A 21,335-nucleotide genomic window follows, 5' to 3' on the forward strand; every position below is an offset into this window, starting at 1 on the left:
GTGTGTTATTGTCTCAGGGGAGGGCTGCAGCCTCAGGAGGCAGAGGAAGGAGTTTTCTGGTTTTGAGTTGAAAACACTTGGGCCATAAGGCAGCAGAAAGGGCTCACACCAGCAAAATTCAGAAGACTTGAGTGAGAGCAATGATTCCACCTCTCAGATTTGCAGAAACTTCTGACATACTAAGATGTCCCCAAAGGACAGGAATGACCCAAGAGTGGCACAGGACTAGATGAGACAGAGACCGGCAAGGGTCTCGCGAGGGGACAAAGGCCATCTCCACAGCACTTTGCAGGGACTGATGAGCAAGGACATCACAAACGACGCTGAAGACCAGAGGCCTGGACACCATTTAAGCTTCCAGGAAACTGAAAAGAAGAGGACTCCAAATTGGCTGAGATTACACTGCTACTGCTGTGGCAGAAGAAGGCCTTGAAATAGAAATGGAGTAGCATAGAATGGGGACTGTGCTGTCTCTGTCACACCTGGAACAAAGGGCTGGAATTCATACTTACTGCCTAATGTCCTTCCCATCGCTCCACCCTCCGCCCCCCCCCCCCCCCCCCTTAGCAAAGGAGCAAGTCATCCACTGTAAGAGGTTCCAGTGTTTTTCTCTCTCCTAAATGAAGCACAGAGAGGGTGAATGGTATTCCAAACTCCAGAGCAGAGCTACCAAGCTTCCAGTAACTATTCGGTGTCTATGCTTCCAGACAGCGCTCCTATATCTGCTCTACCCCTCTTACCTACGTCTCTCCTTTAAAAAATGGAAAAGAAAAAAAAACCCTTTGTTTTATTTATTTACTTTTTAATGAAGGTACCAGGGATTGAACCCAGGACCTCATGTATGCTAAGCATGCACTCTACCACTGAGCCATACCCTCCCCTCCACCTCTCTCCTTCCTGGGCCATATCTTTGTTTAGTCCATCTTCCCATCCCTCACCAGCCTCACCTCTTTTAGAAACCAACTCTTTCCTCTGTTCTTCTCAAATCCTTTGTGCTCAAAAATCAAACCCTTACAATGTGGAAATGGTAACAGCCAACAGCCAATGATCTAATGTGGCCAATTAGTGACAGATAAAGTTTGTAGCTACAATATGGGCCAGTGGGTTCTCAGGCAGTAGGCTGGTTTAGAAACTACCATGATGCCGCCAGACACATAATTCTTGGCTTTGCTTTGAGCTTGTCAGATTGGCTCAAAGAAAGGAGAGTCCTGGCCAAAAAAGCAAGAACTTAATTAACAGTGAAGGCTGTAATGTGAGCACTGAAGGCCCAGTTCCTACAGTTAACCCCTTGAATGTGGTGTTTTTATAACCCCTGTTGAGCTTTAGATGAGGAGACACAGCCTAAGGAAGATGGCGAGAAAGATGAACACGTGGCTTGGTGTCATTCTGAGTCTCTGCTCCACTCTTCCTTTGGCCCAGAAAGCCTCCTGGCTCCCTCCGGAGCCAAGTTCCCAACCCTTGAAGGGTAAGCGCCAAGGTGGGCCCAGTGAGTCCTGCCATGCCTGCCTCCCCCTACACCCCTCCTCCCCCACATTCTCAAAGCACAGAGCTCCAACTCCAGCTCTCATTTGCCCTTATCTCTTTCAGCCTATATAATATCTTGCCTTTTCACATCCTATCTACCCCAGCTCTGAGTTCTTTGAGGAGCAAGGGTTGCATCTAATTCCCATCTGTGCTTACTTAGGGCCCAACTGAACCTAGGCCTGGCAGGAGAAGGTACTGGGTGACATCTACTGAGCTGGACGTCAATCCAAGCTACCCAGTGGGACGGCTGACACATGGTCCTATGAGTTATGGGTCTGCGAGAAGAACGTCTCAATTGGGTTAAACTTAGCTGCCTGGGACGGGAGTTGGGGTGCAGAGCAAATAGTATGTGGAATGAAAAATACATAGCTGAGCTCTTAAGATTATTTAGCCATTTGAGGAAGCGCCCGAGTGGGAATGTGCAGCAAAGCTGTGCCCGTTCTCCTGGGAAATATTCCCAGCAGCCAGGCTTCATTCCCTCGGGGAGTGACCCGCAGGCCCCCTGGTAAGTGCACTTCTAAGGGCAGACCTTGCCAGCCTTTCTCTTCTCGCCCTGGAGCACCTTTTCCTCCAATATTCCACAATAATGATCACAGTAATGATGGCCTGACACTCTGACTTTGACCCACTATAGACAAATGTTTTTTTTTTCCTTTTTAACAGGCTCCATGTTTGGACACCCTCAAGCAGAAGCATTTGGCAGGGAAATGGTTTCCTCATTGAAAGACCAGGTTCTGCCCAAGACGAATCAGGTGCTTTTAGCCCAAGGTGAGTGGGGATGGGGGTAAGTCAAATACTTGCTCTACCACTTAGGACACTTGAGGTACCAGTGACAGAAAATCCAACTCATTAGGCTTGAACCAAAAAAAGAATTATTGGAACATATTCCTGAAAAACCCGAGATAGCTCTGCCTTCCGCTGCTGCATGTTCCCAGTTACAGATTGTCACTAGGAAGCAGTCTTGGTCCATTTCTCAGTCTGATTCTTCTCTGGTTGTCTTCATAATAAGGTTCCAACTTGTGGTAAGATGGCCACGAGCAGCTCCAGGTTACATTCTCCCAGATTCAAACTCAGCAGAAAAGAGGAGCTTTTTGTCCCCAGTTGTGGGAAACAACTCCTGGGCCTGGCTGTCACTGGCCCAAATTGGGTTGTGTGTCTATCCCTGAACCAATCACTGAAGCCAAGAGAGTAGAATTGCACTGATTGGCTAACCTTTGGTAACATGGTCCCACTGGGTCAACCTAGATTGCCTGGTCCTATTCAAATCACATGGACAGAGAGTGGGAAGGACAAATTGTCCCTCAAGGAAATCTGGGGTGCTGCTTCCATGTGGAGGGTGAAGAGATCATAAGGTGTAATAAAAACTTGTACCACCGCACAGCTAAAAAGAGAACCGCTTTACCAGCAGCCCATAATCCATGCTACCTGGAGGGGACGGTTGGAGTCCCAGGAACATCCACACCTCTACATCAGTTGTGAGGAATCACAAAACGTTTTGTGCTAATTGAAATATTTGAAAGTGTTTTTCACTGATAAAGAGGTTGTGGGACCCACAGCACATGAACCATGTGGACATTTGTTGGTTGCCTCCCAGGACCCAGGTTGCTCCTCCCAGTAGCCCTGTTTTCTCTTTGGGGATGGAGTGAGGGAAGGTGGGCCCTACCCTCACTCCACACCAGGGGTGAGGCCAGTGGGCACATTCCCTCCTCCCACCCACCGGGATTGGTCCGGGGTGAGCATCTGACCTGAGCCAGTCCAGTTAGAATGAATCCAGGGCTTTTGCTGGTAATGCTAGGATAAGATGCTCTTTCTCTTTGAAAGGATATGAGTGAGAAAGCCTGTAGCACTGGGAGCTGTGGGCAGTCATCTTGGGACCACGAGGGAAGTGAGGTGTCATGCAGAAGAAGCATGGGTGGGAGAGGGAGGGAGAGAGAGAGGAAAGGAAAGGAAAAGAAAGAGAGATAAGGGAAGGAAGGGAAAAAGAAGCTGAGTCCTTAGTGATACTGAAATTCTGTACCAAACATCACCTGAAGCCAAACCTGCCTATGGATTTTTCACTTATGTAAGTCAATATCTTCACTTTATTGTTCCAGCCACTTTAAATCAGACTTTCTATTATTTGCAACCCAGAACATTCTAAACATTTTTGAGCTGCTTCCAAGTGTGGGCAGCCTGTAGAAGTAGCTGTATATAGGCATGTCTACCCCAAACAGTCACTACAGATAAAAGGAGGAGGGTGGCTCCCCTCAGTGCCTCTCAGGAGCAGCAGGTGTGAGACAGGCAGCCTTTCCTTTAGAGATCCAGTGCTCCTGGGTATCTGGGTGATGCTTCACATGCAGAGCTCTTCTAAGGTTCTGTGTCCTAGAAAGAAGGCTGGAATTTCTCAGCTGGGCAGCTGTGTGCCTGCACCTCCAGGCACCCTGTGGATGGAGATCTGAATTCCGAGAAGGGCAGAGAGGAAGGGAAGAACTTAGATGCAACCACTGAAATGCCTGATTATTAAATTTCTCCGTCTTGGTGGCCAAGTAGGTGATGACAAAGGCTCAAATGTGTGCTGAGTTGACAGTTCAGAGAGGGACTGGGGTCTTTTCATCAGGAATCTGTCCCCTACAGGGTCAGGTTTTAACCTTGGTGTAGTGCATGCTGGGGCGCACCACCCAGTTGTCCTCCAGGACAAGGGCACTGGTTCCCCAGCCATCGGGCTGTTGCTGCTGATGGCTCACATTTGGCTAAAGGGAACAGCCTCACCCAAGATCATGCTCCCTCCCTAGGGGTTGCTTGTATCCCATGACTGGAGGGAGAGTAGAGATACAGAGACCAGTACCCCCTCAATTTAGGGCAACTTTGCAGATCCTCCCAGCTCCCAGCTCTGCATGGGGTTGACAGAGACCTCTTCCTACTGCAGTGCAGTTAAACTTCTGCCTCTGCCCTGTCCCACTGCCCTCACTTCCTGGCATACCCCCACACGCAAATCTCTTTCTCAAAGTCTGTCTCCTTGGGATCCTACCCAACAGATGACACTTGGTGAGGTAGGTGGTTGTCTACGTTAGAGGCCTGACCCCAATTACTACTTTTCCTGGGTGTCTGGTAATAGTGCTGGAAAGGAAATGGAGTTGGAAAGCACAGACAACTGGTTTGGGTTTTACTTAAACACAGAAAATTTTTCTTGTTGGAGAAGCAATATATATTCATTGTAGGAAAATTTAGGGTAGTCAAATTAATTAATTGATACCTGTAAATCCTTCCATGAGAAGCAATGATGGTTTCTTGTGACTTGAGTTTGAAAATGTGTTTTGAGTCCTTTCTACGTACTAGGCAGTTCACGACCCCAACAGCCCCACGCGGTAGGCCTCAGGACTCCTTTCTGCAGAGCAGACAGGGGAGACTCAGAGCTGTGTAGCGACTAGGGTTATACAAAGGGCAAAAGAGCCAGCAGATTAAGCCTGTGGCTTCTGACTCCGGATTCATAACTTTCCTTACTGCATCCCAGACTAATGAATTGATGTCAGAGTTTCTGGAGCGTGTGCTTTGATGGGGCAGAGTGGCTGGTATGGAAGAAAGTTCCTAGGCCAGGAATCCAAAGCCTTCGTTCTAGTCCTGGCTCTGCCATTTACTTCCTGGGTGACCTTGAACAAGTGTTTTTACCTGGCGAGTCCTCGGTGTTTGTTACCAGCCGGCGCACTCTAGATAATGGGCTGGCGGGTGCAGTGATGCTGGCTGACTGCAGGGGGCACCACGGAGAAAGAAAAAAACCAACAGGAGGGAGAGGGACCTCCCCTCCCAAAGACCACATTCCTGCTGTTGGCCTCCCAGGGGCACTAAGGGGGTGCTCCCCAGGCCTTGGGAGCCTCCAATAAAACCAGAACCACGGCAGGGTGGAGCCTGGAGCTGGAACCTCCTGCGTCTGTGTAAAAATCTTCATTTATCTTTCTCAGTTCTCTTTGGCCAAGGGAGACGACAGGAGAATGTTTTACTTTCTTCCCTTTTTTTTAAGGAAAATTTTCCATAGTAGAAATGGCATGTGTTTATTTATAGAAATCCAGCCACAGGGATCTATAACTTCTGAGGGAGGGAGGCGGCTCCGGGGCCAGTGCTGGCCCTCCTATATTAGAGGCGGGTCTGGGTTTCTTTAGCCAGTGGGTTCCTCCCTCCTAGGCCTCTCTCCTTTTAGCGGAGCAGGAGTTTTGCTCATGGAGAGAAGAATTCCAAACAAAGGAGTGAAATCCGGGGTTTATGATAACGTTGTAACAAGTATGGGCGACATTCACTGAGCACTTACTGTGTGCCCAACACTGGGCTGGGCACTTTACAAAGTAACGCTCCCCATAACCCTGGGAAGTGGGAATTATTGTCTACACTTTACAAGGGAGAAAACTGAGTCTCAGAGGAGTAATTACAAGCCCAAAGTGGTGAAGTAAGAGTCACACACAGGTTTGTGTGACCCCAACACTACACGGACAGTCTTTTGCTGGAATCAGAAACAGAGCTGTGTGCTCACAACTGCAGGCAAGAGCCCTTTTTAGGGGAAAAGGAACTGAACCCTAAGAAAGAGGTAGGCATGTCCCAATAACCCTGATCTCCTCCATCAGGGCTCCCCCCACATTGGGGGTGGCAGCACCAGGCAGCTCCCTAAAGCAAGTGGCTTCTTCCATGGGACTCACAGAAGTTCACTTCCTCCTCCACTGGCCCCAGGCCCTCCTTCTGAAAAATGCTTTCTTGGGTAGAAGGGGGTGAAAGAGAGGCATCTGGGGAAGGGACGGGGTCAGAAGCACTGCTTGGGGTGGAGGTTCCACCCTGAGCACATTTCCCAGTGGGGCACAATGAATTAGAGGGTGAGACCTGGCTTCCCACCCTGCCTTGCTCATGGTGCGACTTTGGGTGAGGTCACATAACCTCTTGTACCTGAGTTTCCTCCTTTGTTAAATGGAGAATAGAAATACCTATGGTTGTGATGATTTCATCATGTGAGATGATGTATATAAAGCACTTAGAACAGTCCCTGGCACATAGTCAATGCTTAACAAAAATTAGCTGCTATTATGCTCCAGAAATAACTCATTTTCACCACATAGATCATGATGGATAATCACAGATATAAACAAGGCATAAATGGTCAGATACGAGATGCTGTGCTTTTTTATGTTTTCTGTCCCACCTCAAATTCATCTTGTCTGAAACCCTGGAGGCACCTGGAATTCTCAAGATGACCTGTTGAGGTTGGGAGCCCTGGGTCCTTCTGTTCCAGAAGGTTCTAGTACATTTCTGAAGTTCTATGAGGTACCATCTGGGACCCTCCTCTCCAGGGTCAGCTAGGTTTTATTTAGTTAAGAAAAAGGACAGCATCTGACATTCTGAAATAATCTTTTTTTCCCTCCCACTCTTTTTTATAATCCTTTGTTGAGTCTTTTGGGCATGTGTTTCTAAGATATATACCCAGATTCAGTTGGCAAAGCCTTAGCATCTTCACCATCATCATCACAACTGATCCACAAGATTACTTCCATCATCACCAATATCATTCCCATCAATGTCACCATTTAACCTGAACTGTCATCACCACCACCTCCATTTTTGGCAGCACGATTGCATCACCATAACCATCTCCATCACCAATGTTGTCTTTGCCACTTTTATTTTCATTTCGTCATCATTAGGCTCCCTCTCACATGATCATCTTTACACTTCTATGGTCACCTTCTGCTCAGGGCCAATCAGAACCCTTTGGTAGCAAGTGACAGAAACCCAAGTTGACTAACTTAACCGGATAGGGCAAGACCTTCCTAGGAATGACTATTCCCCAGGGACTCAAACACTAAAAGGATGCTCCATCTCTTGTCTCTGCTTCTCTCTGCTGTTCACTTAATTTTCTTCTACAGACAGACCTCTGTACATGTGAGCCAGGGATTTACATCCTGGCTGCACAGTGACCCAAAAGCAAAAGAGTTTTCATCTCTGAGGCTCAGATTGTAAAATCCCAGGGAAGTTCCCTGATTGGTTCAGCTTGGTTTTACCTTTTGGGTCAATCAAATGGGTAGAAATGTGTGTTTAGCCCAGATTATCATGTGCCAAGAATAGACATGGCAACTGGGAGAAACTTGGTGAGCAGGTGGATAACCTATATTGTGTCTGCATTCACCTTCCCATTGACCACCAGCTCCACCACCACCATCAGTACCGTCACCTTCACCAGCACTACCATCTCTACTACAACCACCACAACCTCCACCACCATCACCACCATTACTCCCACCACCACTACCACTACTATTGCTACCATCATCACTCTTCTCTTGGGAATTATAATGTGCCAAGCCCTGAACCTCACATTTGGAACCTCAACAAATTTGAATCTGATGACACCTCCAGCCCTTCAGGAATTTTCCATTTCTGGAAAACAAGAAAGTTGACATGTTCAAAGAGATGGACTCCTAATCCTTGGCCATGGGATGGAGGAAAGAGGGAAGCTGTAGGGACAGAGTCCAGCACTTCTGCAGCACTAGCCCTAATCCATGGGCAGGCCCAGCAAAACAGCAGCCTGTATCTCCCCCAAAGAGGGGGGCATTTCTTCAAATGCGCAAAGCTCCTGCACCAGCGTGCGGCCTGCAGCCTGCAGGGGCCCTCAGCACATCTGCCCCCCTCCCCTGGGGGGATGGGGCTTGCTTTTGGATCTGTGCCTCCTGCTCCTACTCCATCTCCAAGCAAACATCTGTTTCCAGATGTTGTCCCAGAGCTGTATAAAGCCAAAGGAAGACTCAAGTTAATATATCTACAGCAGACCCAACTGTCAGCGGTGAGCTAATGTCAGGAGCGGATCGCTCAAGGAAAGCAAGAGCCCTCATTTCCTGATGGGGGGTGGGGCGCATAGGAAAGACAAACAGGGCATCCCCCACCCCAACTTTAGAAATGACCTTAGCAAAGCAACAGGAGGAAAAGGAGAAAGAAAGAGAAGGCCTTTTTAATGAGGTTTACAGGAATAAATGTTCCAAGCAGTTCTGCTTTCACAGCTACTGCTGGTGAAGGAACAAGAGGGAGCAAAGCTCTGTGGGAAGGGCACAGCCTCCTCTGGATTTACTGGCCATTGGCTGCAGTCCAGACACTGGGCCAGGCTTGAACCTGGGGACTGAGCTGTGCCTGGTAGGGAAGCAATCTGGCCCAGATCTGGCTCTGCCACTAGTATGCTGTATGACCTTGAACCACACTCTGACCTCTCTGTGCTCAGTTTCTGCAGATGTCATATACCAGTGGAGCCTTGGGGGATTTTTGGAGGCTCTTCTGGGCAAGGGGTAGGGACACTCCCCACTTCAAACCAGGAGAACTGCTCCTAAGATGAGACTCAGACCAAGCTCCATGGTCAACACAAAGAGTTCCACAGCAGTGGGGGTGGGCAGAGAGCTGGGGACAGGAGCGCACACAGAGACACAACAGCATAACTTGCAGTTCCCAGATGCTGGTAAACAGGGATCTGCTCCAGTAAACTAACTGTGCTCTTCATTACCCGTCTGTCATCAACCAAAAACATCTGTCTCTTAACCCACAGTGGCCTGCCTTTCTGACAGCTCTTCCCCACTGTCAGGGAGAGTGCAAGTCCTGGGCTTCTTCTCTGAGCACATGCTTGGGGCGCCCTTCCACCACCCCCCATGCTGAGGCCCAGATTCCAAACCCTGTTTCCATGGGCTGACAGCTTGGAGGGGCTGCATCTCACTCTCACTCCTCAACTGATTGTTCTTCCTCCAAAAAGCTGCAAATAGGGCCCTAATGGATGCATTTGCTTGAGCTTTCTGATGTCTGGCTGTAGCGTGACCATCACCATCAACTCTCTTGGATTTTGTATTTTATTAAAAGTCCTGCACACATGATCTCATTTGAGTCTCTCGGCGCTCCTCTGAGTAGGAATTAATATTCTCTTGCCCCAGGCAGGAGGCTGAGATCCAGAGAGGTGAGGACACTTACTGAAAGGCACACAGTTTGCAGATGGAGAGGTCAGGGCTCAGAGTTTCTGGATTTCAAAGATGGTGCTTTGTTTCAGCTCAGCCTGAGTCAGCAAAATGGCTTCACCCCAAGCACTAATCTCCAAAGATTGATAATATCTTCCTGCTTTGAGAAGCCTAAGCAGAGGGTGTGTGTGTGTGTGTGTGTGTGTGTGTGTGTGTGTGTGTATTAGGAGTAGTGTTCTGTAGTTGATTAGTGATGTCTGCCAATGATGTGGGAATGGGAGTGTTGGCATGATCAGAACATGCCACCTGAGAAGACAGGAAAGGAAGGGACAGATGGTTGGGACTGTTGGGGATCAGGTGGTCACATGATGCATCCCTGGTAAGGATGTACCACAAAAATTTGGGACTTCTACTCTATTATTCCAGTCCTCTCCTCTCTCTGGATCCTGCTATGCTCAGGGGCTCTGCTCAGTATTCACCTCTTCCAGGAAGCCCTCCTGCAACTTCACCCAACTCCAAGTCTCCTCTGCCTTTCTATTCTTCTCCAAGTCCCAAGTCACTACTCATCTGCCTATTTGTTGGGCCCTCAGCCCATGCTGCCTGGCACTGCTGTTCTCTTTCCTGCACATGTAGTTTCCTACAAAGGCCCCATGGAACTGCACCCTCTGTGAGCACCTGACTCTGGGTTTTGTTCCCATCAGGAGCTCAATAATAGGTGTGGACTAACTGATGGATCAATGACCTACACTATCCCCCCTCTCAGATGCAGGAACACGGTCTTGGGAGAAGGTGTGAACTCTCGTTTGGCCTTTGTTGTATGTCCCCAGTCTCCTGTAGCTGTCATCATGGTCATAAGGGGCTTGTGTTGAGGACAGACACAGCACTCAACATATGCCATCACATCCAATCCTCAAAATGACCCTAGGAAATAGAATTGTTCATTCCATAGTTCAGATTTTAAAAGCAGGTGCAGAGAGTCTACACAGTTTGTCCAAGATTACACAGCTAGTAAACAGTGGAGCCAGCACCTGAAGCCACTCAGAACAGCCTCCAAGTAGCAGAAAATAGGACCCAGAGCTGTCTATGCCTGACCCTGAAATGAGGCCACATAGGAGATTTCTCCTGAATTATTCTTGAACCACCTGAGACCACAGGGATGTGGGCCATCTGGAGCCTCCAGCTGTTCCTGCAAGAGGTCATCAGGAGAAAGCTGGTCTGGGAAAGGCCTGGGCAGTAGGATGGACATGGCCTTTGCTAACCACAGTATTCCCCAAATCCTACTTAGGGTAAGTGATCCTGTGGACGGGTCCGCTAGTGCACCCTCTCAGGCATTCTTCTCAGGCTGGAGTAGATATCTGTGGATTACACCTGGAACCAGGTCCATGGGTAGTTCCCTCCCACAGGAATCTGGGCTTGGCCCTGTGACTTGTTCTGGCCAATGGGACATTAGCAAGTGTCACACAAGCAGAGGCATCATAAGCACTTGCCAATGGGGCTTGGCCTCTTGGAATCTCCCTTTGAAAGCCAGCCACCATGCTAGAAAGATGCCCAGGATAGACTGTGGGATGATGAGAGGCCACCTTGAATGTTCCATCCCCAGCCATGCTCCCAGTGGAGCTTCCACAATGCAGCCTGCTGTGTGACCTCATTCATGCTACTTGGAAGAAAAGAACCACTCCACTGAGCCCTGTCAGCTCAGAATTGTGAGAAGTAATAAATCACTCCATTTAAGGAACTAAGATTTAGAGCCATCTGCTGTGCTGCTATAGATGCCTAGAATACTGTCCTTGGTCACTGCCACTACCAGTCCTAAATGTGGTGGCAGTCCTGACCAATCAGAAGCATGCATGTGTTCTGATATACACATCTCGGCCAAAGCAGATTGTACACATACAGGTCAGTAAACACCCATCGTGGGCACAAGTATGGGTGCACACCCACATCCATGCACACACTAGGGGTGGCTTGGAGATAGCCCACTTGTTCTGCAGGGCAGTCCGGATCACCCACAGCATCCACACTCCCCTGCCTGTACCTGCTTTGGTACCTGTACCAGAGCACGAGAGCAGATAAAGGCAATTACACGCAGTGAGACCCTAGGTTGAGGCGGCTTGTGTGTGTGTGGAGGGGGGTCACACCCACATACATGTGCACACAATCGCTCATTGCCTAAAGCCGTTAAGTATCCAAACCTGCTGAACAGGGTCCCCCAGCATTTTCATCAGCGTAGCCTACGCACTTGGCTCTGCTCTCTACTTCATGAGAGAGTTTGTTTTGGCCCCAGTTAACAAGGCTCCCAGGGCCTCCTGGGCAGGCTGGCCCTCCCCCGCACATCTGCAGCCCCTGCCCCTCGACCCTCCGTCCCCAGCTCTACAGAGTCACAGCCAGTGAGCTGATTGGCGTGGCTGTGTGGGAAGGAAGTCAGGACTCAGGAAAAGGCATTTCCAAATGTCTGATCTGCGGCTCCAAGCAGGAGCCTCGGGCTGGCCCCCAAACCCCCAAACCACTCTCCCCAGAGACAATGCTTGCTACTGTCCTCTAACCTGGGGCAAACTAATTTAATCCCAGAGCCTGCGCGAGAGCAAGATTGAGAGCTTGAGCCCGAGAGCATGCCTGCCTTGCTCATCTGGGTTCTCCTCCGAGCCTGGCCTCAGCTCAGACTCTGGAATCCCCATCTGGTGCCTAACCCTAACACCCAGTACAGGGGCAGAGCCCCTTCAATGGCTCCCCTTTGCCCTCAGGACAAAATCCAAACCCTTTATCCTGCTCAGCCCCTGCCCACCTCTTCAGCAGAATCCTCCATCCTCTCTCTTTGCACTCTATGTTTCAGCCACGGTTTAACCACTCAGTTTCCCTGAAGCACCACGCTTTCTCCCCTCCAGGCTTTTGCACAGGCAGGTCCCTCTTTTTGGTGTGCCCTCCCTACACCCCTTTATCTGACTAACTCTGCATATCCTTCAGGTCTCATCCCCGAGCCTAGTAGGAGCTCCTCTTCTGTGCTCCCCAAACACACTCTCTGCCCTGCACTGCAGCACTCCTCCCAGTTGGCCTCCACCACTAGTCTGCCTTGTTCACCACTGTGTCCCCCACACCAGTGCAGGGCCTGGCACTGGAAAGTGCTCCATAAATATTTGCTGAATGGATGAATTTTCGAGTTAGGAAGGCCCTTATACATCCCAGTTCCCCCTTCCCCTTCCTTGCCCATCAGTCTCTAAATCTTATGTGAGAGGGAGTGGGTGCACAGGTTAATACAACTGAGAGAGAGCCAGAACTAGAATCCACCCATCCATCCATTCATTCACTCACTCATCCATTCTAACCACCATTTCTTGGGCATCTACACTGTGCTGAATGCTGAGCACACAGAGATGGATACAGTTATCCTGCTCTCTAGAAACTCACAGCCTACGGGAGAGAACAGACTCGGGTCATGGTTAGGACATGGTTTAGGCTACGCAAGGCAGACCAGAATACAGTGGCCTAAATGAGGTAATGTGAGAGTCTAGACTTGCCTGGAGCTCAACTCCACAAAGTCACCAGGGACGCAGGCCCCTCCTATCTTGTTGCTCAGGAGTCAGAAGCAGAGCTGAGAAGCAGGACTCTGAGGCCAGTGATCATAAAGCCTCGGAGGTAATAAGGAACAGGGAGTCTGCAGTGCATGGGGGAGATTCCAGTAGGTCCCCAGGCCAGGCCTCCATGGGTGAGGTTTCCTGACTGTGGCTGCTATGTGGGAGGGTTGGACCTGTTTAGAAGCCTGCATGGGGCAGGCAGTGGGAGCAGATAAATCCAAAATGAAGAGCAGATCTGAAAGAAACTAAGAGGGTAGAATCTATAGAACTTGATCCCAGTTGGATGGAGAAGGCAAAGGTGAGGGAGAAGGTGCACATCCAGCCTGAGCCTCAGGGTGATGCCAATGCCACACACCAAGGGAATGAAAGCCAGGCAGCCAGGGGGAGCTGAGTGTGAGGTGAGGCGATGGGCAGGAGCTTCAAATACAGGTGCCAGGGAGCAGCTGGAGACATGGTGAGAAGTGCCAGGAGACATGGGCTGTGGGTTTGCCTGGGAAGGTCATTATCAGAGACAGAAACAGACTCAGGAGAGACAAGTTCCCCCACTGTCCCAGTGACCTCCTACCTTGGACATACATCCCAATTTCTCTGGAAGCTTCTATAAACAGGATGGGAACTTGGGCTTCCCTGTCCCCCTACTTCCACCACAAAGAGATTCTGACTCAGTAAGACGGAGTGAGGCCCTCTCTGTGACTCTGTGTTCTTTTACTTGCAAGAGAAGTAACCCAACTCAGACTGGCTTGAGCAAGAATGATTCTTGTACTGGAAGACAACAGGCAGGCATGAGCTTCAGCACAGTTTGGTCCAAGAGTTTAATGTCTTCAGGACTCAGTCTGTCTCCACCTCTGCTTGCCTCTTGTGTTGGTTTCATCCTTAGGCGGGATCCTTAAGAACAGGGGCAAGATGCTCCCAGCAGCAGCTGATAATCTTTGAGAGAACCCTTTGCAAGGAAATCACTGTCCCTTCCCAATCATCCCAGTCTGATTCACATTAGCCTGAACTAAGCCACAAGCCTATCTCGGGCCCAATCGCTGTAGCCAGGGAAGATGCAGATGCTGATTGGTTAGATTAGTTCACCTACCTTAGAGTCAGGTATGGGGTCAACCCCATCAGACCCATAGGACTGGACTTGGAGACACCGGCAGGATTTCAAGGTACAGAGAACAGGTAAATGAAGGATGGACTTCCTGGCAGAGGGTCCAGCATGAGCAAACGTGTGGAAGCAGAAAAACACAGAAAATACTTTAGGAATAGAACAGCTTGTGTGCATAGGGACATTTTTTTCTTAGCTTTCCTTTCTGGCACCCAGAATGTGTTTTTATCTAGGAGTGTAATCATGACCACAGATTAAAGTCAAACTCTTTGGGTTAGCACTGAAAGTCTATCTTCTTGCTACAAACAAGAAATCTTATTTCCTAGAGATGTTAATTAACTCCAACATTGACCGAACATTGATCTAACACTGACAAAGAATACCTGGGTTTCTCTGATCTCAGGGTCCCCCCGGGCTCCCTGGGGTTCAGACATGTCATTTCTGTTGCAGAGGTCAGGCTAGTACTGCTGCACCCTCCCCCTTCAGCTCCCAATCACAGAGTATTCTCCAGCCCCAAACCTTTTGGCTTTCACTGCCTTAGCATTCCTGAAGGCCCCTAAAGTCTTGAAAGGGAAAAGATCAGCTTGTGGAACAAGGAAGGAATGTAACTACCCTCCTAGTTCAGTTCCTCTCTTCCCACTACCCTTACAGGGGTGTGGCGGGTGGGGGCGGGGAGGGGGAGTCAAGTCAAAAGTCCCTGGATGCCCTGGCTTGTACCTCTCAGTGCAGAAATTCTCTGGCGCCCCCTGGTGGCCTTCAACACGACTGTGTTCTCTCGGGGATTACTCTACAGTTCAACTGAGACATCCATCATAGCGTAAGGCAACAGGCACACTTACCCAATGTCCCACATCAAGGAAATGCTAGAGCTGGAACTGACCGAGAGATCCTGGCCACCAGTCCTTTCCACAGGATCACTTTCTATCTCTGTAGTCCTCCACAGTGACTAATTGACGGGGCAGGCGATGTTATAACATTTATTATTTAGGATCTAAGTACTACGTTACTCTATTAAATACGCCACACTTTTAGATGTGCCGTGATACTGTGTTATATATTAAGCCTGATCAGGTCAGTATATAAAATCTGAAGTTGACAACCCTGTTATTATAAAATGGAATCACAGAAACTCTCCTGTTGCCACTACCACTGTTTCACATTTCAAAGGCCAGGCTTTTATCACCCCCTCCCCAACCCCCGCTGTTCCTGGGAAGTAGACTTTCTCCATAAACTCAGTCCCACCACCTCATTCTCAGGAATGTCAAGAGGTGCAAGGAGATAAAGTCTCTTGGGATACAAATGTTACTTAAAGTGGGAGAGATGATAAGAAAAGAGAGGGAACTACAAAATGCTCTTCAGGCAGCTTTCTCTACCAAAGCCTAGGAAATGACATCACGAGGGAGCAGAATTAGTCTTAAGGAGTACGAGTGTGTCAGAGAATTGCTCACCTTTAGCGGCTGCCATGGTTGAGGCAGGCTGGTCTGACAGCGGAGGGCTGTAATGGGTGTCAGATTGATGGCAAGCAAGGAGAGGGGTCAGGACTGGCAAGCGGCAGGACTCACTGGCCTCTCGGATACCCTGGAATAAACCTTCTGCTCAGTTTTTAATGACAGGTATGCCTATACCTTATGTCTTGATCCTGAAACAGAGAAAAGGGCATCAGTTCTGCTGTCCCCCTGGAGGGCTGACTTTTCAACCCCAAGTAAAGATGTGGTTGGTGGAATGAGCCCCACCAAAGGCACTGGGGCAGCTGCAGGACTCAGGGGGTACAGAGCCCAAGTGGCGCTGCTTTGGGGAGGAAGAGAAGGGATGAGACATGACAGGGGGTGCGCCATGGCAGCCAAAGGGACTCAGATGGTCCTGCTCAGGAGGTGGAGATCCAACTGGATGCCGGACAGTAACTCAGCCAGGCTCCTTGGAGGTTCCCAAAGGCTGGCTCTGCCAACTTGTCAGAAAGCAGAGTGATGACTGGGCCCATGAGGAAGGCTAAGAGGGCCCTCCATGTGAATTCGGAGAAAGGGAGAGAAGTGAAGCCCCCAGCTCCAGCTCCACTCCACACCCCCTTCCTGCCTATAAATAACCCCAAGTGTCACTTCAAAGGGGACAGGGAGCGCGGGAGAGGGTCTCCTGGGCCCGAGGATTGGGGGCAGTGGGCCCTGAACACCACGCCCCCCATCCCGGGCCAGTTTGCATAAATAAACAAATCCAAGCCATCGGCCCCGCAGGAGGTGGAGAAGGAGAGGGGAGGAGGAGAAGGGAGGGGGGCGGGAGAGATTAGTTTGGGAAGTAGCACGGATTGCTCATCCGATCCGTGCAGCCGCAGCTAGTGTGTCAAGTTACAGAGGCGCCGGAATCGGCCCCAGCGCTCCTCGGCGGCCGCCACGACCCACCTCTACCCATGGGGCCCTCCATGTACGCCCCGTCGCCCCAGGACTGAAACTAGCTCGCCCGGGAGACGGGAGACACCAAGAAGGACAGACAGCGCAGAACCAACTCCGGGACTCTGCAGATACTTGAAGGGAAAGACGGGGCGGAAAGGAGCGCCGGCCAGAATCCTCTAACTTCCCTGAACCTGGAACGTTCTTCGAAGTAACTGTTTTTCTCACCTGGGTGTACCCCGGTTATTTCTGGTTGTGATTTTTCGGCTTTGCCCCTCCAGCTGCTTTTTTTTCCATCCTCATTCCTGGGAGCAAAGGAAAGGGACATTTTCCAGCGACACAAGCCCTTTCCCCCTGCTCCGCAGCTTGGATCACGCCTTTGAGCAGCGGCTCTCGCCTTTATTTATTCTATTTATTTATTTATTGGTTCTCAAGACGCGAAGGGATGGTAGCGGAGCGCGCCCGCAAAGCGACAGCCGCCGGTGCCCGCGGACCTGGGGAGCTGGGCGCGCCCGGGACAGTGGCGCTGGCGGTGGCGCCGGCGGAGCGCTGCGCGCGGCTGCCGAGCCCGGGGTCGTGCGGGCTGCTGGCGCTGGCCCTTTGCTCGCTGGCGCTTAGCCTGCTCGCCCACTTTCGGACCGCCGAGCTGCAGGCCCGGGTGCTGCGCCTGGAAGCGGAGCGTGGGGAGCAGCAAATGGAGACGGCTATTTTGGGACGAGTCAACCAACTGCTGGAGGAGGTCTGTGCTCTTTGTTGCTGCTTTTTATGCCTCCCCGCGGCGCCCCCTCGCGCAACCTCCAAACTTTGTACCAGCCACTGCCCGTGGGCTCCTGCTCTCCCCGCCGCGCGGTGCGCCGCGGCCTCGCACCAGTTGTCTGCGGGAGGAGTCGGGGCTGGGACAGACGCTGCCCTGCCAGGGACCATGAGGACCCAGGCGGCCTCGCGGTTTCCCTCGGCTCCCGTCTCCAGCAGGCGCCCCCCGCGTTCCGCGCGGAGGGCGCCCTGGGCGCAGGGCAGGTGGAGGAAGGCGAGGCGCGGAGGCGCGCAAAAGCGGCCAACCTTCACTTCTCTCTCCTGGCACCCCGCCAGGGTGGTGTGAGAGCAGCCCAGCGCCCACGCGGCGGGACTTGAGCCCGGTGGCCCTGGCCAAGGCTTGCTGGGCCCCCACGGCCCTCCCTGTCCATCCCTTGAGGATCAGTGTTGCCTGACTTTTATTGCCATGTTCTGTTGGGAAGAGAGTGAGGGAGTGAGTCATCCAAGGGACTGCGGTGGACAGGGGGGCAGTCCTTGCAGGGGTAGGGTCCTGGTCCCTACGCACTGCCCCAGAAGTCTAGGGCTTAGGTGTTGGTAGTTCTGGTTCTGCTGTCCTTGGGCATGAATAAGTCCTTACCTTTTTGTTCCTAAGCTGGGTTTCTTGTCCCTCGTTCCCTGGAACGGTCCCCAATATTTTGTGTCTGTGTGTTTTTCTGGGAGAAGGATGTTGAGCTTTCTCCCATTTCCCAGATGTCCTTTAGCCCAAATGTATTAAAAGCCACTAGTGTCTCTTAGCCACGGCAATCTTGGGAGTACATGAAAAGATCCATTGTCCATAGGAAGTAGGGACATACAGTCTCATTAGTGCCACCAGGGTAAAGCCTGGGCAGAGAGACCATGAGGCCTGGTGAATTCTGAGACTCTGGACAGTCCAGGGGATCCAAGGCCTAGATGAGGGGGTGGACCCACAGGTAAAGGCCACAGCCATCTCATGCTGGCCATGGAAGATTTCCTAGGGAAAGAACTCCTACTTAGTAGGAGGTGGTACGGAACAGTGAAGAGCAGGAGGTGGAGCCCAGCAGGCCTGGCTTGTATCCCCACTCTGCTGCTTAGAAGCTGTGCAACCTGGGGCAAATGCCCTAACCCCTCGGAGCTCACAGAATAGGTGGTGATGATGGCAAACATTTGAGCCCAGCTCTAACTGTAGTGGGTGCTGTGGCCATCCTGGCATGATGCACCAATTCCCCACAGCCAGGCTCCCTTCAGGTGTCTCTACCAGGCAAAGGCTGGTACTTGCCAAAGTAGCTCTCCAGGGTGATCACAGAGAGGGAGGTCATAGGGCCAGATGGAGCGTAGAGGGTTGTCACAGGGCAAGTTTACTGATGCCAGTGGTGCACCCTTGACAGCTGCGCTCAGCTCATTCCCATGCCCTACTGGGCCCCAGGAAAGCCAGAAGGCTCTGTCAGGCCACCCACAGTCCCCTGGGAGTCAGGGGGAAGCCTATGGGCTCAGCAGTGCCAGCAGGCGGCCTTTGCCGGCTGGTTGAGAGTGCACCTGGGACTGGTTGGGTGGTGGGGAGGGCGTCAGGACAGTGAGCACTGCCCCAGGTATCTCCCAGGCCTGGGCTGCTGAGGGACAACATCCGACCCCGATCACTTTACTCAGCTCTTCTCTCCATCCTCTCCTCTTCCTGGCCCCTCCTGCTGGCTGGGGCACACCCCAGCCCTTTCCCAGATCCTGGCTTCCTCTGCTTAAGACTCAGCCAGACCAATTCTCATGCTCTCAGGAACTTCGGGCTGACAATGTTATCTGTCATGCTCATTCCTCCTCTCCAAACTCCTACTGACTTCTAGAGCCCCATGTTATAGATGGGGAAACTAGGGCCCGGAGAGGGACAGTAGGTTATCCAGAGTCACACGGTGAGATCCAGGACTAGAACCTAAGCTTCTGGACCTTGCTTCCTGTGCTCTCCCCACTCTGCCCTGCCACCTTCCTGTTGTCCATTCTCATCCATTCATTCATTCAGCAAATGAACTTGAGAGCCAGCTTGGGGTCAGGCATTGTGGGGGACACACTTCTGCCCTCCTGAACTTAGAGGCAAATAGGACACAAAGAAGAAAATGCGCAGTGACTGTGTCATGTGAAAAACGCTGCAATAATGGAAGCAAGTGGAGGAGGTCTGGGGAATGGATTATCATGCAGCTACCTGGTGGCCGTGGCTTCCTGGGAAAGTGATTTTCAAGTGAAGACTTAAAGGGTGAACAGGAATTTTCCAGGCAAAAGGGGATGAATATGGGGCAAAGGGAACAGCTTCTGGAAGTTGGAAGCTGGAAGCCAGAGGAAGGGGTTGGCCTTGGGGAACTGAATGGGTGGAAGATAATACTGGAAAGAGACAGGTAACCTATGTTGAGACAGTTCGATCTTTGAAAGCGCAATGGGGAGCCATGGAAGGGTCTTGAGGAAGAGAGTCCTTAGAATGAGAGGAAGAGCAGGGCAGAGCAGGGAGGCCAAACAAGAGGCCCGAGGGGACTGTGACCAGGTCCAGGGCTAGTGGGGACAAAGAGGAATGACTGGAAATGGCAGCCACAGTGGTGGGACCTGAGGTCAGTAGCAGAGGCCCTAGGACCAGAGGGAGAGAGCTGTCCTGCGGGTGGAGGGGGTTGGTGGCCTTGTCTGTATGGAGATGACCCCAGGAGGCCTCCGCTGGATGGGGCCTGCAGTCCAGTAGCTCTCAAAGGGACACTGTAAGTGCTGCACTGTCCAGTATGGTAACCACTTCTCACATATAACTCGGTGTATTTAAATCAATTACAATTAAATAAAGTCTAAAATGTAGCTCTGCGGTCACACTAGCCACCTTTCAAATAAGTACCCAATAGATATCTTTAGCCAGTGGCCTACAGATAGGACAGCACAGACATAGAACACACATATCACGGCAGAAGGTTCTACGGGATGCCGCTGCACTGGGAGCAGGCAGCTTCGGGCCAGCATAGGTGTCTAGGAGCAACTGGAGGCCTTTCCCTGACCCTTTCCCTTCCTAGGTATGCTCTCCCAGGTCAGAGCAAAGGGCAAAGGTGAGGAAGGGGTGAGGGAGACAAGTGAGAACTGGGACCAGTGGAAACCCCCTGGGTGAGAAGGAAAGGCATGGCGGAGGGGGGCAGAGATGGTTTGTAACAGACTGGGTCTGTGAAATGGACGTGTAGAGGGTTCCTGCCCACAGGGGACACACAGGTGGCCCGTGAGCATAGGGGCCCAAGCCAAGATTCCAGCTGGGCTTTGCCAGCCACGTGGCCTTACCTCAGATTCCTCCTCTGTAAAGCCCAGGCCCTGCCTCCCTCTTGGGGTTGCTGTGGGGCTCTCAGAAGATAGCAAATGGAACAATGCACTTAAAGGTGCCACCACCACAGGCCACCAGAGTGCTTCTGGAGAGCTCCCGGGTCCCTGGGGCAGGCAGTCTGTCCTGAAACAGGTGAGCCTGGGCCACTCCCTGAAGGATGGCAGAAGGGCATTGGGCAAGGCAGTCCCCATGAGGCGTACAGCCTGCATGGTGGCCTGGAAGCAGGAGTCCAGGGGCACATGCACACCACCCATCCCAGTGGGGAAAGCAGTGAGCTGGGGGCAGAGACAGGAGGAAGAAGGAGCTGGAAGGGAAGGAGAGGAGCCTGGAGTGAAGTGAGCCAGGGGGAGATGTGAGCAGAAGGCCCAGGGGTGAGGGGCCAAGCCCCTGGGAGGGCAAGTCAGGGCCAGGAGAGGAGCATGGGTGCGGGAGCCAGCTCAGGGGAGCTGGGAGTGTGGCTTCCAGACCTCAGCCCCAACTCTCCCCCTCTCAGCGCCTCTCTCCTGTTCGGGACCCTTAATGAGCACTCCAGCTGCCTGTTACTTGGTTTGCTTGCTATAAAAAAAGAAACTGGAATGTCCCAAATGGTGGAAATCAGATGTCACCTAGGGCTGGGCAGATGGTATGTGGTGACAGAGAAGAGAGTGGAATTTAAACTCACCAAATCCATTCTGGAGGCCAAGGGAGAGCAAGGGGTGTCAGCAGCCACCTTCAGGGTGAGTGTTAGGGGATAGCACATCCCCA

General features: G+C 51.5%; 1 protein-coding gene across 3 annotated transcripts in view; it reads left to right on the forward strand.

Moving 5' to 3' along the window:
• Nucleotides 1–2,187: 2,187 nt before the first annotated feature.
• Nucleotides 2,188–21,335, forward strand: part of COL13A1 (collagen type XIII alpha 1 chain) — a 158,518-nt gene continuing 139,370 nt past the window's right edge. The window contains exon 1 of one of the 3 annotated variants that reach the window (XM_032491543.1): nucleotides 2,188–2,292. Coding sequence is in view for 2 of the 3 variants with exons in the window: in XM_032491542.1 (XP_032347433.1) it covers nucleotides 16,944–17,237 (294 nt within the window). In the remaining variant the exon portion in view is untranslated. Of the gene's footprint in view, nucleotides 2,293–16,391; nucleotides 17,238–21,335 lie in introns of those variants that run through there. The other 2 variants (XM_032491542.1, XM_032491541.1) reach the window with 2 other exon arrangements.

Source organism: Camelus ferus, chromosome 11, assembly GCF_009834535.1.
Source record: "Camelus ferus isolate YT-003-E chromosome 11, BCGSAC_Cfer_1.0, whole genome shotgun sequence".
In the NCBI taxonomy this organism is placed as follows: Eukaryota; Metazoa; Chordata; class Mammalia; order Artiodactyla; family Camelidae; genus Camelus; species Camelus ferus.